The following is a 15,517-nucleotide window of genomic DNA, read 5'->3' as shown; positions in this document are numbered from 1 at the left end:
TGTTTCAAAAACAGCCTCAAACCAGGCTAGGGATCTTGGAAACTCGAATCCATGAAATATGGCTAAAACCATAACTGTCAGAACCGTAAGTCAGAAAAGTTCGCAGCGAGGACATTTCTCTTCCGAAATGTCCAGTTCGGGCCGTTGAGTGATCGTACATATGTCGTATCGTAATACCTACCTATCGCAGAAATATCGATTTGCAATGTATAATTCCGCATAAACCGTACATGTGTCTTGCGATTCAATTATCGGAGTAAGCTTATTTCGTTTCGGATAAGCGAATTTTATTTTTACAAACTTCGAGCATCTGCTAAATCTTCGAATCTATTTCACGTATTAGCAAATTTTAAAATTTCCCAACGACAGAATTTCGTAAGAGTGTACGACGATATTTAAGGGATATTTAATCGATCATTTTAACACGCGTATAAATCATGAGATTCATCTGAAATTTGATCACAAATGATAAGTTTATAATACATACAATAACTCGCAGCCTCCCTTCTATCAATGATTTAAAGAAATACGAGAGACGGAATCGATCGACGAAACGAAATCCGACGAAACGTACGAACATAATAGCTTAAATAAAAAATTACGATAAAAGAAAAATATGAAATCCAGTTGCGGATTTGTACTTCCTTCCACACAACGTATTCAACAAAACCCGATTCGTACGATGCATATATATCGTCGTTATTTATGATACCTGTCAAAAAAGGAATATTTCATATACCGTTTACAATTTCACACCTGCACAAATAATCGCAATTCTCGATCACGTGTGGTATCTATTCACGCTTCAGTAAGGAGAGAGGCATGTAGGATTTATCCGATCAGTCAGAGGAGTATACTACTTGCTCGGCACTGTACACTACAATGTGAGAGTACACTAGATACGCTAATTGTCTCAGCAGATACAGATGTGAAACACTAGTTCCAATAGTCAGTCCTCATAGGGACAACACTTGTTTGTATTGTTATGTTTGTTCGTCATTGGTAGTGACGTTCTGTTACTTGGCTTAAGAGTCAATATATTCCTCTTGTCGATTCATGGAAGACTGTTCTTACTAATTTTTGTTGTCTTTCTTTTCATCAGTTTGTCTGGAAATGGTCATATGTGACTTATACTTCCCTATGCGAGAAATATGTTACTTGTATAATTAAATATAAGTTATACGAGAAAATATTTTTCAGCAGTCGTCTGATCACGCTAATTTATCATAGGTTAATGAACTCGACTCGAGATGAATAACACGCTTAACTAAACGGAAATATATATATATATATATATATATATATATATATATACATATATATATATATATATATATATATATAGTTCCGCAGTGAAAAAGACATAAGGGTCACCATGAAATTCAGAAGTCAAGAATTGTTTGTCTGCTTCGCGCATATACGAAGACATAATTCGAGATACAAGTACATAAATATTGCATGCGTTCGTCATATTGCGTCATTCACAATCCTATTCTACTTTACTGATGCCAATACAACGCTCAATTCATTTCCTAAAGCACGTCATAACAAAGTGCAAAAGTTAAACGACGCCACTCAAAGGAAAGTTCTGTTCAGTTAAAAAGTATCGAAGCGAACAATGGCTACGTAGTAGTGAACCAAACATAATTCACTCGAACTACAACAATTACGCCACAGTCTGCCGTGGAATGCAGCTTGTGCTCTGTTTGAAATTAAACCAACTATTCGTCAGCGATTACACCAGCCACTTTGCTGTCTGCCGTAAATAAAACCAATCCTCGCTCCTCCAAGTCTGCCTTCTCCATCTGATACCATATCTAGGTGGTATCGTTTTATCTGGTAATCCTGACGGAAAATCGAAACGTTGAACAGCCGGTGTTCGACAAGATCCTTGGTCGGGTATCATCGACACCAGGATATTTCCACGAATCGTATTATCGTCACTTTACCCCGGACAGGAATAGATCCAATCTGATCTATCCTAGGGAAATTGCGTTTCACGGACCAGCCTGCAGAGATCTCGTTTGCGGTTTAGGAAAAACGCATGCGCGAAAGAAAGCGCGCGAAGAACGAATTGATAACGTTCACTCAAATTTTGTTGTTAAATTCTTCGATACGTATGTAATAGACAATAAATGTGTTTGTCGTATAAAATAGTCAATTTGTTGGAGAGAGAATGGGATACATCAGATTCTTGCACAGTTCGTTAGAATTAAATGTATTTTAATTACATAGAATAGATTACGTGATCGTGGTAAATATAATAATTGGATGAAACGAATTTTGGACCGAGCGGTGTGAACCGTACAACGATGGCGCGCCAGCAATTTTGTTAATCCTGTTTTTTATTTTCGCACGATTGGTGATGCGATATTTTTAATACAATAATATTGTTTTTTTTCTTTGATAAAAAAGAACACTTGACAAATATTGGAAAAATAATAAAAAAAATACACAGAGTAAGTTTGTTAGATATTGTTTGATTATAATAATTATAGAAAAATTGTTTATCCCAGCTGATACTTACGACCGAAATATCGTATGACGTGAACAGGGAAATCGATAGTTATCTTGGTTTCGGTTGACTCGACGTAGTGTAAGGGATCTTGGTTACGACTGCGCGTGGAGAAGGGCCTGGCGAAGGCGTTGCTACACGGTATAATTTCGAGTGTTCCGCTCGAACTTCGATGCTCGAAACGCTTGCGGTTCTAGCAGAAACTTTCAATTACTCTCGATTACGAGTGCCGGAAAACACTGTAATCCGTAGAGAGCTCTCTTCAATTCACAGCATTTGTTTTGTTAATCGTGTTGAGTAATAAAGCATGCAATCCTTATTGTCGGTATGATACCATTAGGATATTAGATGATTGGTAGAAAGCTAAGATCTTAAAAGCTTCGATTAAATATACAATTGAATTAAATATATGAATATATAAATAGGTTTATTTTTATCTAATATTGCAATATCTCAAGTTACGAAAATATTTACCTCTTCTAAAAAAAAATCTATTTAGTGTGACAATATTTGCTAGAAAGGAACCCAAGTATTGCAGTCGTTACTGTTCCCAAATGCCACATTTTCGATGATTGAGCAATCAGTATGTTACTGTCAGCCAATTCCATGGATTCAAAGGCTCGAAGAGAAACGTATTTTATATTTACTCGAACCGTTTCTGTCCAATCTACATAGAGCGATATAGTTCAGGTTGACGCAGTTTTCACGCAGTTTCCACCTAGGAACATCAGCTTTACCGTAACTCGGTTACCATGACTAATTTCCACGCGCTCGAAACAGAAACTAAACGTCGATGGCAATGGGCGAGTCCACGTCTCTAACGAGACACCACTGCACAGGCGTTTCCCAGATCGTATTTCGAGCTACGTTTAGTCTGCGACGAAAATAGACGGATAGATAATGAAAATAGGTATCAATGAAGTTTAGTCGTACTAGTATATTAGTTATCTACTTATTATTCAATTATTTAATAAATATCTCAAATTAACCCTGCTGCGATCCTCTAATTTTTCTGTAGCTTGAACTCATTGTCGAATCAGAAATATTAACTTTCTGAGGACATCTTTGCTATACAATTGACGTATTAATGTAATTAACATATTTTCATACATATTTTCTTCGAATTTAAGAAATTTTTTAACGATAGAGAAATACGACTCGGTCGAAAATGACACACAGGACGCAGCAGTGTTAATATTTATGTTTTCGCGTAAACAAACCGTATTTCACGAGACCTCGTCGATACGTTGTTCCACTATTCGTCCGCTTAATTTTACCGCCGACTCAATAACATTATTGTAACTTAACTTCTCCCGGGTAGCATGCACGGACATCATTCACGTTCATAAAACGAATTATTCTTCTCGTTAAAAGAAATAATCATCGCCGTCCAGTTTGCAAGCATCGTTCGCGAAACGAATTGGATTCGCAGTAGCAGCAAATTGGATTCGAAAAGCTTCTCCGTGCTTCGTTAATGTTACTCGATTCATTCGACGTAACGAAATAATCCGGATTAAGCTACAACCTCTTGAAAACTTAGATATAGGCTTCATCCTACTGACCATATCGTGTACAAATTTGTTACAATTCGACTTAGAGACGGGCGAATCCAAGCTTCTTAGCAATCTTCGCTCCGTCATCTTCACCAGAAGCAACTTCAAGCCAGGTTTTCGTTGGCAATTCCACGACTACCGAACCGTCGTACCGAAGGAAACTTGTCGGAGTTCGGAACAAACAGAGGACGCCGGATATCCTTGATATCGGAGGCTCGTCGCATTAACGCTAGTTTCTCGCTTGTAAACTAAAATCAACTCGACACAGTTACGTACAATCTTCATTTACGGTATATATTTGTTTTATACAACTTTCTACTATCTTGTTGTGTTATAGGAAATCCTGAATGGGAATATTTCCGGCCAGAATCTCATCGCGTTTGTTTGATTATGAACATTCGCAGAGACGAGCATCGTGTTAAGAGCAGAGTTTGCATTCGCTGATGAACGATAATGGTAGAAGCTATGTTTATATTTCGCTTGTAATTGGTATTCATGTTTATATCAGTATCGGTGTTAGAGATTAATTTCTAAAGATAAGGGTAAATATTTGAAGGAGAAATTTTAGTCTTTTAACGTTAATCGATTGGATTATTAGGATAGATTTTTTACTTTCCTAGCGACACGGTTCAAAGACGTTAATTATCCGAGAAACATCAAACAAAACCGTATTCAAATATAATAATATTTCGTCAAATTTCTATCATCTACTATCAACCAAATTCAGTAAAAAATATCGACTGAGTGTAATCGTTAAACCAGCGATTGAATATAGCTACAACGATGACGGTGCGCATTTTATAACGATACGTAGGTTCGGTTATCCTCCAGGATAACGACAACGTTAACGACAAGCGCCAAGCTTCGTAATCCGAAAGGATAATAACAAGTTCCTTGGACCGTATCTTCTTTTTTTTTTTTTCTTTAAGATTATATTACGGCAGAAGTAGAGAGAGAGCAACGGAAGTTAAGCACTGATCTATAATCACTTTATAGTTACTACTTAACTTTTCACCCAACTAACCCATGCTCGGCCTTCTTCCACGAAGATTACATCCGACGAGAAAAACTTGAATCTTTATATACACATACTTTGAACACACCTAGTATCTCATCTCAACTCTGGTAACAGCGTTAACGAAGAATCCAATTCACTGAAACGTTACACTTGCGTAATTAACCGAAGTTCCATTCGCACCCTCTTGCGAAGACACGATTACAGTGAATCCATTAGAGCCAGCGTGCAATAGAAAATTAAATGTATTGCAAAAGGAAAATGAAAAAAGGAAAAGAAAACGCGGGCATTCTCGCCTCGATAGAAATTTCGAAAGCAAATTTAACCTCTCCAGTAAACAGGTTAGGACTTTCCTCAGAGAAAGGAAGTGGCATTCGGTATACTGATGGTGCATGTAAATTTTCCACGTGACTGGCATCGTCGATGTACCATAGTTACATTTGCCGCTCGAACGAAGAGAAACGGACTATCTATGGTTTCACGATGTCACTATGGAAAGATTTCCATCGACAAAGGGGACAAGTCGTTCCATAAATTGAAATAGTTTAACGTGCAATAGCTCTTCACGTTTGAAAATTGTTGCACATAAATTGCTATGTTTTCTTTCGGAGTTTGCAGTAGCGGAGCAGTGATCGATCAACGTGAGATAATAGTCGTGATTCATGATTCTTCGTTGTTGCGATATTTATTATTATTACTGAGAAGTTTTTGCGTATCTATTTATATATGATTTTCTATTCCAATCCATTGTGTTCATAGTTAGTTTGTGATAAGATACTATCGAGTCGCAGTCTCGGTTTCTTTCCATCTTTATCTTCTTTACAATCTGAAATCAACTATATGATTGAACCGTACGAAAACAATCGAGAGAAATAATAGAATTGGATTAAACGCCAATTAAATTAAATCAGACAATAGCAGGTGAACAATGAACACACAAAAGAATGATAATTGCAACTGCTTCGTCAAAACGATAAAATCCCTTAATTGAATTATCTCGTACAATTACCGAATGTAAAAGAAACTCTCTATCATAACGATCTCCTGTTAACCAACGATTTTATTTTATTTCTTTTATTTGTTCGATACAACTGATCAATTAATAATAAATAATTCTGCTAGTAGACAATTATCCTACTACGTACCGTTTTTCTTTAACAAATTCAAATTAAAATTTACAAAATTCATCTGAAGATGGCTGGAAAACGAACAATAATATTCTTCGAGTAAACGAGATGGAAAATCGTCTCTTTTTCTATCGGTGAATCTCTCAGCATCTACTACGAAAAGTACAATTCAACTCTTTCTGGAAAGGAACGTTTAAAAGTTGAATACGTGATCGCGACGAGTAGTTTACTGCGAAGACAGGCAATCGAATGGACGAAACGAATGCCCGGGGTTGTAAGAGGACGAAAACAAGGGACGACAAGAGCGGGTGAAAGTGCCGGAGCTTGATAGGTTTCCGTAATTACCAATTAACGTGGAATTACACGGGGCAACGGTCCCTGTCAGCCGACCTGACGAAAATCTCAATAATTAGCTTCGTTGTGATTCTGACGCTCCAGATCCTCGCACGAAATTATCGGGCGTCGGCTTAATTGAGGACCCCGTAATTACTTCCAGCCAATCTTATCGGTGTTTCGCGGGGGTAGGGGCGGGGGGCGTGCTCGATTGTACCGCCAAAACTTTCCGGTGATCTCTCATAATGAGTTTCTCTCGATTTGAAATCGCAGTCTCGCTACTTTGTTACCAATAGACACCTTCTTGCGTTTTCGCACTTTTAGCGACGATATGAAGGGTTTCTTTCTCGATTAGTCTTCTGTAATGGAACAAATATTGTATGATGTCATTGAATTACCACGTGGATGTTGCCATACAGATTCAGCCATGTAAAAGATCAATTACGTTTGACGAATCTTCGATTTAGAAATTTCATTACTCACACGACGCGCATGTTTAAATAATCCAACTGTTTTGATGATCAATTGACGATGGTTATTTTTAGCGTCGATGTCACGATTTTAATTACCTTCTGTATTCTTTGAATTATTTTGAGTACACATGATCTCGATAATAGCTCCCGATTTTAAATAAATAGACTTGGAACGACTTCAATGATTCTATTTCTTCTTCGTGCCAATCTTGTTAATCTTGAGTGCCAATAATACGTTTTGTCTGTTGAGGTTGACTGATAGAAGAACGAGTGGATGAATTTGTAGTAGAAAAATATCTTGAAATAAACAAAGGTATAAGTATAATGTATGCTGATCCAGATCCTCACTCTTATAGTGTTACAATACAATAGAAGCGATAGGGAACATGTTCATATATTTATAGCAAAGACATTACCAAAAAAGTTAACCTTGTAGCTCTAGCTGAAGGCTGCAAGAAACAGCAATAGAAATCTACTCATAGCTCTTTTGTTTCTAGACCTTGTAACTCAAAACATAATTTATATTCAAGGGCACAATGGTATGGACCTCTCCTTATTTAGAATTTTTTGTTTCACTAAATTCTATTCTCCTCGTAACAGTGGTCTCTAGGTCACGGGTATACGAAAGAAAAGGCGTAGAGTTTTTCTCGAAGTAATTACTTCAACATTGTCAATTTTGACGTTAACTAGAGTTACAATGTTGGGATATCAAAGAATCTTTAGACAACTATAATCGGCCTTTTTTTCTATTTTATCTGAGAATAACTTCCATTAAATGGTACATATATGTATACTAATTGAAGTATATCAATACAGCCAAGGTATTTGCGCATTTCATTAATATTGACAACTCATGTACCGTTTCATATTCTAAACAAAATAACTACATTCCAGTAAACGCAGGCTGTTCCAAAATAAAAGAAGCTTACAACTGCAGAAATTTTCTGGGTGACCCGTTACGCATAAATTTTTACCTCTGAAGCTCAAAAAAACATCCATGTAGATCACGACCTCCATTCATGCAACACCAAAATGCACAAGTTTAGTTAAAAGAGATAGCATAAACCAGCAGCCTATTGGCCTATTTTATTTTATTTTTCTTTTTGTTTTCGGTTATTTCCTACGCTGCTGTTTGCATGTTTTTCGATACCGAAACGTACTTTTTACTTCTGCGTACAAGATGTACAATTTGTTCGAGCCTCCATCAACGACAGAAGGCAACCGTTTTCAGAAAATAGAACAGCTACCTACAACAATTAATTTCTTTTTCAGTGTCTTCCGAAATATTAGTTATCTCGTCCGTACGAAGGCAAGCGCAATCCGTTTGCCACTCTCGAGTTCCTCTTGTTATCTCGGATAATAATCGCCAGCGTGAAATCAAATTTCGTCTTCCTTCATCGAAATATATTAACAAGTTGTCGCTTAGATAGTAATCTACTACAGTGTATAGTTGTTAAAAATTTTCATGTAATACACTGACGAAGCTGTGGAAGAATCGTCGACAATCTTGGAACTATCAGTGTTCAGACGATCGGATATCGAAGAATGACGCACGAGAAGCAACGCAAATCGAATCTGATCAGTTACGTGCGCTAGAAGATACCACTTTCACTGCAATATGTTTCATCTTCCGTGAACGATGGCAAGAGCACGGAAAAAATTTTTTACAAGTTTCAAAAATTGTCGAAACCACATGATTCTCGGTATAGTGATTCAGTAGTTAGTAATTTAATTGCTAGCAATTTTATCTTCGACGTTACAGTAAGATTTGAAGGAAAGAGAAAGAAGATTCTTCTGTGTGTCGAAGGTGAATATTTTCCAAAGTCGTCGACGAATCACGGAGCTACTTTCCTCGGCAATTTTATCGATCAAACGAACTCAAACTTCGTGTGTATCGACTGGGTCATCAAGATACGGAACTTCGTTTTCCAATGCCATCGATTAGAAATAATTTTTACATTTAATCGACCTTGAAGCAGGAGAATCGTGGAGCAGACGAAAAATACAAGGTCGAGGAAGGAAGACGAGGAGGAAAGATGCGAGTCGAACTCCTTCTGATCCTCGGTACGTTCGTGATCTCCGGCGATTGCGGCCGGAGGGTAACGATCAGCGAGTCCGGAGTTCCCGAATCATCCAGACGGCGCAATGGATCGTTACCAAAAATGTCGATCGGATTAGTGGTGCCGCACACTAATTTCGGTGTGCGCGAGTACACGAAGGCCGTGAACCGTACGGTTGGCTTCCTGCGCAAAGGCGGCAAGCTGAAGGGACAAAACAAGCATTCTGGATCCAGCTTCCTGGATAAGTATGACTTCACGCAGCACTCAGTTCGACTGAGCATGATGACGCTCACACCGAGTCCTACAGGTATATATGGAAGAAGTATAGTTAAGTTTTTGAATAACACGATACTTGTCAATACGATTACAGACAAACGTAACACGATGCACATGGTTTCATCCTTAGCGATTTTTAATTCTTATTTTCATTTTTTATTACTAACTAACTAGCCAGTTGCTTACAATCCGTAAAGTATTAAAATGCAAAATATATGTATATATTAAAAATATTTTGCATTTATAGAAAATTTACAAGTATTAGTGATAAATGTACGGAATGCGCATATTATGCAAATATATACAAGAAATCCAAAGTAGAGCGCTCGTTACAATATTTAGTGGATAGAACAAGTCTCTATTTGGGTTCCATTTCTTCAGCCGCATTCATAAAGGGATGAAATACCATGGACATCTGCAGTCTAATGACAGCTGTAATAGAGGTTAATGAAGTGCAAGAAGGATTTTCTTTCTGAATTTCGCACATTTTAACGCTTCTATGTTTATTTATCTCTAATGGGGAATGTAGTCAGTGTATTTGTACGAATTTCAAGTTTCGTACAACACAGTTTAAAATAACAAACCCAATTGATCGTGTTATTCGAGCAGTGTCCCTATTATTTAATACAATAATCGTTTAATAATTTGAATCTCAGTTCGTAAAATGGAATACTCGATTACTATATGCGAGAATGAAACTGTATTCCATTCATAGAAACTTATTGAAAATCGACTTCACGAAATATTTGATTTAATGTCAGCAAATGCTTCATAGCTTGCAAACAGATGTCTATTTATTGTGAATTACATTTGCTAACAAAGTGATCGCATCAGCACATTCCCACAATTCTCAGTTTAACCATCAACTTCGTACAAATACATCTTCCAACCCGACGTCTACTATTTCAACGTCTACGCACGGTTAGAAAGCGTGCCCAGCAGCTTTCAAACGAAAAGTATTTTCCTTTTCCCTTCGCTCTCTTACCATATTTTCCTTATAGCATCTTAATACACTTTAATGTAAAAATATGGTATGAGAAATATGGTTTCTCTATTTTTACATGAAAAGTAATAGCATATTTTATTATTCTCATTTATTTGTCACCAATTTTAGTTACCGATGTGTTACCATCTTGTCAACTGAGACTTATATATCCTTTTTATTTAGAAACATTAAAAAAGACTTCTAAAAATAAATGTAGTAATTACATATAATTTCAATAATATTAATCATTGACTTATCAATAAATTCGTAATTGAGTTTAATACAGTAACGTATTTCTAACGCTGATTAAGGATTATATTACGATACTTGTCTGTTTAACGACGGATGTTTACTACACGTATACCACATGATTGACTACTTACTTACGCGATCCGAGACTAGTTTATTCTCCTCGTCTGCGTATTAATTCCTTAGCTTGTTCTGTTTACGACGGATATTTACTATACATCTAACAAATGGCTGACTTGTACTACTTTTTTGATTCATTTTTGTGACTAATTTGTGTCATTTGGATTAATAATAGTTGATCTGTTTTACATACGATCGATTTTATTCTTTTTATTCGACCCGCGAGTATATTATTGCATTAATTAGTTTAACAATAATCGGTCTGCTCTGTTTGCCATGAATATTTAATATCGTCCAATGGAATGATTGACTTGCACTACTTGTTTGATCCACAAACAATCTATTTTACTTGGCTGAGCAATAATACGGCCTCTCTACTCGTTTAATATGAATTTCTTATTTATAAATAAATTGCCTGTACATGTTTATGCATTCTTGGAAAATTTAAGGTTTCAAAAATCTATAAAATGCATATAGTATGTAAAAATACCTAACATATTCAAAGTAATGCACTCATTATGATATAATTGTGTCATATTTAATAGACAAAGTAAATTCCTATTTGAAAACTATTTCTTTAATTACGTTTACAAAAATAGAAAACTGCATAAATATCTGTAGTTTACTTGCGAGTTTTAGGCTACAGAATCGATACTCTATCTGTAATATAACGCAACTGACAGCTATAATCTTCAGAAATGGCGATAATTCAGCATAAAATTTTTCGAAAGCCAATAATCTATCAGTATTTCACCTTTCTCCGCTCCTCTCGGTTACCAATTCGCCTGAGACATCAAAATAACAGGAAGCGGAAATCGCGGAGAGTTCATTGCTCTGTGGAACTCAGTCGCAATATTTCCGTGTGACGAACTCGAAAGCAGGACAATATCGCCGCTTTCATATCGCCTCTGTTGGCGACACGTGGCCACGTAGCTGTAGTAAAAAAAGGGACACTGTTTCTTCCTTTGCCAGGACGCCGAAATTAATGTTCTCGTTCCTTCAAAAGTCTTCTCATCGGTCAATATGTACGGCTTAACGTTCGCTCGTACCAATTCGCGACGACCTCGTCTTCTGCACACGTGTAAAAATGTGTGCGGTATGCCTGTATTACCTTATGAAGGGCGAACGTGACTGGAAAACATGGATGTTCCAGTGAAAAATATTCCTCTTTGATTCTGTTCAAGATAAGCCGACTTTATCTTACACATTCTTTCTCGTAAAATAATTAGGACGATGAAACGCTCTCGTTTATTTCAAACCAGAAATATTAGAGCGATAAATTGGCCATATTAGGGCGGTCCAACTTATAACTTTGAGATTTTATAAAATTCGAACGATTCATTTTTGGTAAAGGTATCCGGATAAAAGCTTTCTCCGTGTAGCTTTTATGTTATCCATTTGATTATCAGAGTGGATAAGAGTATCTACGTTAGAGTGGACCGATACATTTTTATTTCCTTGGTACATATTTCGTATTTTGGTCGTTCTAGAGATAACAACGTAACGTTTGACCGGTAGCAACGTTCAGCACGTTGGTGGATTAATTCTGTTTACTGCGTACTTAACCTATTGACATCGACGTGCTACATCGTTACTACGTCAGCAATGTGTCAGTATATTCCGCTAAAAGAGATTTGTCAGTGACAGATATGTCTGTGAGTTTGTGAGGTTTTTGGGATGATTGGGATTAGGTTTGGGACTGAACGATGAACATAGTAGGAGAAGAAGCATTGACAATGTGGAAAATTATAAGAACAAATACGATTGATTTCACTTTATATCATATAGACTACCGTTTCACGATGTTTATTCGCGTTGTCATATTTGACTATCGTACCTTGTTTAATGGCAGTTAATCTGTTCTACGTACGATGGATATTTGACATTTTCCGAATAAATAATTGGTTTATTCTACTTGGTTTAACAATAGCCGAATATTGTCACGGACATTTCATATCTTTCGATCGAATGACTGACCTATACTACTTGCTTGATGTATGAGTAATCTGTTTGGCTTAGCCGGACGATAATAGATCCATTCTACTTGTGCGTTAATAATGATTTTTTATTTAAATGATATTTTATTCTACGACAATTCTCAGGACAAGTCATAAAACAACGATCGTTTATACGTAGACGGTGAAATAAAAGATCGAAACATCAATGCCATTTAGTATTTGACCGATATGTCGCGTTTCTTATATCAGTTTCCGTTTGATGGATCGTTGTTCGAGGTTTCAGGGGCACGCACATATATTTCAAACATTTTGGCAGCGTTCCCGGCGAATATCTTAACGTCAGTTTAGATTTGTTACCTTGTGGTACTTTTGGAACCCGATTGCTGCTACTGTTCTTGTTTCTTATGGGTTATCGATGATATGTGGAAGTTGGGAAGTTACGAAAGTTGGAGGTAGAATAGAAATGAGGGAAAAGTAACTACTTCGAGAAACGTATCGTTCCAGATTTTGTAACGAATTGTTGGCAAGACCGTTTAACAAATTTACATGTTTGATTTACAGGACAAACTAATTCATAACAATTTTTAGAAATAATTGAAAGTTTAAAGAATCTTGGAGTATCACTATTTTATTCGTTTCTATCGGAAACGTTATACCTGTCCTTAACAGATGTTTTCGTTCTTAAAATACGCTTTCAAGACGCAAGACGAGAGTAAACGTTTGTAAAAAGGCTCTCTCCATTCTTAGTTTGCAACGTCAAAGTTCTTAATCTTCATATCTTGAACTCCATTCCTTATACTTGGAGTGTAATCCTCACAGCTGTATCGTAAACTTTCTCGCCCTCACTTTAAACACTCACAAATTAAACAGTTGTATTTAAGAAATCATTTAAATGAAAAATATCATTTTCATCGTCTTACTAAAAATAATTAACGTTCACGTGCGTATTCAGCTTATATTTACGTCGTTAATCGTTTCTCCTCCTTTACAGCTAACATGACACAGAAGCGTTCAACGAAATAAACGAAACAACATTTGTGAATTTAAAAATCAGGCCACCTCTCAATTTATCCGTATAAGTCACACAGCGGAAGAGCTAATTGATGCAAATTAAGCTTCTTTTATTGCTGCGAATAATGCGCACCGTTGATTCAATTGTTCGTGACTTTTCACGCTCCAAATTAAAATCAGAAAACCTTGAAGATTACTTTTCTCCTGGAGAAACAGGAAAATAAAGCAGAACAAACAGTAAAGACTGAAAGAAAACCTAAAAATGACAATTTCTAAATTTCAACGGATTTTTATGCAAATTCATATTTTTGAAAATATAATGAAGAAATAAAACTTACTTCGGTAGAAAATTGTTTCATCGACCAAATATTGTAGAAAGTACCTGTACTTTGGATATCTTACGTATTTATTCATATCACGCGCAATTTTGAACTTTCAAATTACCGGTAAATGCATAGTCTATTCCTAATACCTTAACATTTATTAAAAAGTCCGTAATAAATAAATAAGTAAGTTCGCAAATAAAGTCGCGAAACTGAAACTAGAGTCGGAACAGAGGATCATGCCGTTGAATAGTCTTGTGTCAAACGAGCGATATATCATACTGCATTAACTTTAGAAAGTGACAGAGTAGCAAGTAGACAGAATGAAGAGGAAACGCCTCCGGATTCGCAGAGAAAGGTGACATCGAGCCGTGTATCGTACGTGCTCCTCGTTTCGCGTGCTAGCTGCGATAGCTTTCTGCGACTACGATTCGCGCCAGAGGTAGTTTGCTGTTTCGCTAAACGATCGTTGTGAATGACGTCCCGAGGAACATCGTGGACACGTTGTTTTCTCGAACTGTCACCGCGATTTCAAGGGGTCTTTTTCCTCTTGCTTTGGTGAAGTGGGTTTATATTCGACTAGTACTTCTAAAATCTCCAGACATCTTTTCTGCTTTGAGAGGAAACGTGACGTTATACTGCCATAGAAGCTTTCGCGGGATTTTGTGGAGACTCTATGAGAGTTTTAGAAATATTGGCAAATATCGCTTAAAGTCGGGTGGTAAAATTTAATGCAACGCTATCGCAATGCAAAGAATCGTTCTAAAACTAAATGGCTCGATTAACAAGAGCTTCGTATTTGAAGAGAAGTAATTAGAGCGTTACAACGAAATGGCTTTTGCTGTTAGACAGAAATTTAAGAATATCGTATTGTCAAATTCCAAGGAAAAATTTCCACGAAAAATTCAGTTTAATGGACTCATCACCGGACACAGACCTAATGGTATTTAATGTTTAATAAAAACCTGGAAAAATTTCCTTTCCATCAGCGAAGGAATAATACCACTATTTCGCGGTGACATTGTTGCGTGGTAAAGACTAACTTTCGAGAGAAAAGTTCCACGGATATTAATTGTAGCGAATACAGAGGCGAATTAATATTTAATCTGTAATAACAAACGGCGTTTGTTTTGATTGATTTTCATTGGAAGAATTTTCCAATTCATTTCCAAGCGTTTTTGTAAAATCATCCGCATCGAATTTACCAATTGTATTACTTAGATGTATGTGTCTATCACCGATAAGTCGCTGATAGGTTTCATTAATACCTACAAGTCTGTAGGATCTCGAACGTCAGCTTAATTTTTCTGTTACATTATTTTTGATGTGTAATCCAAAACTTCTACACTTTCTGTTTCTTTGCAGCTGATCTTTCTTTGTCAAAGTGAAATATTGTCTGGTTGAAACACGAATGAGAATTCTATTAGGAACCTTTGTACTTTAAAATTTAGAAACGAACCTTCAAGTTTCATTGATAGTTAATACTTTCAAATTTCACTCATTTTCGACTTTCCTGATT

At 36.4% G+C, this 15,517-nt stretch overlaps 1 protein-coding gene across 16 annotated transcripts in view; it reads left to right on the top strand.

Annotated features, from left to right (window-relative positions):
• LOC122568968 (glutamate receptor ionotropic, NMDA 2B) overlaps positions 1 to 15,517 on the top strand; it is a 349,490-nt gene that overhangs the window by 241,656 nt on the left and 92,317 nt on the right. For 2 of the 16 annotated variants that reach the window (XM_043729361.1, XM_043729365.1), the window contains exon 2: positions 8,289 to 9,383. The exons of the other annotated variants lie outside the window; for them this stretch is intronic. In XM_043729361.1, the coding sequence (XP_043585296.1) occupies positions 9,053 to 9,383 (331 nt within the window). In that variant the 5' untranslated portion in view covers positions 8,289 to 9,052. The remainder of the gene's footprint in view (positions 1 to 8,288; positions 9,384 to 15,517) is intronic. 16 annotated transcript variants of the gene reach the window in all.

The sequence above is a fragment of the Bombus pyrosoma genome, linkage group LG7 (genome assembly GCF_014825855.1).
Source record: "Bombus pyrosoma isolate SC7728 linkage group LG7, ASM1482585v1, whole genome shotgun sequence".
NCBI classification, from domain to species: Eukaryota; Metazoa; Arthropoda; class Insecta; order Hymenoptera; family Apidae; genus Bombus; species Bombus pyrosoma.
This window is presented reverse-complemented; position numbering and strand designations above follow the sequence as displayed.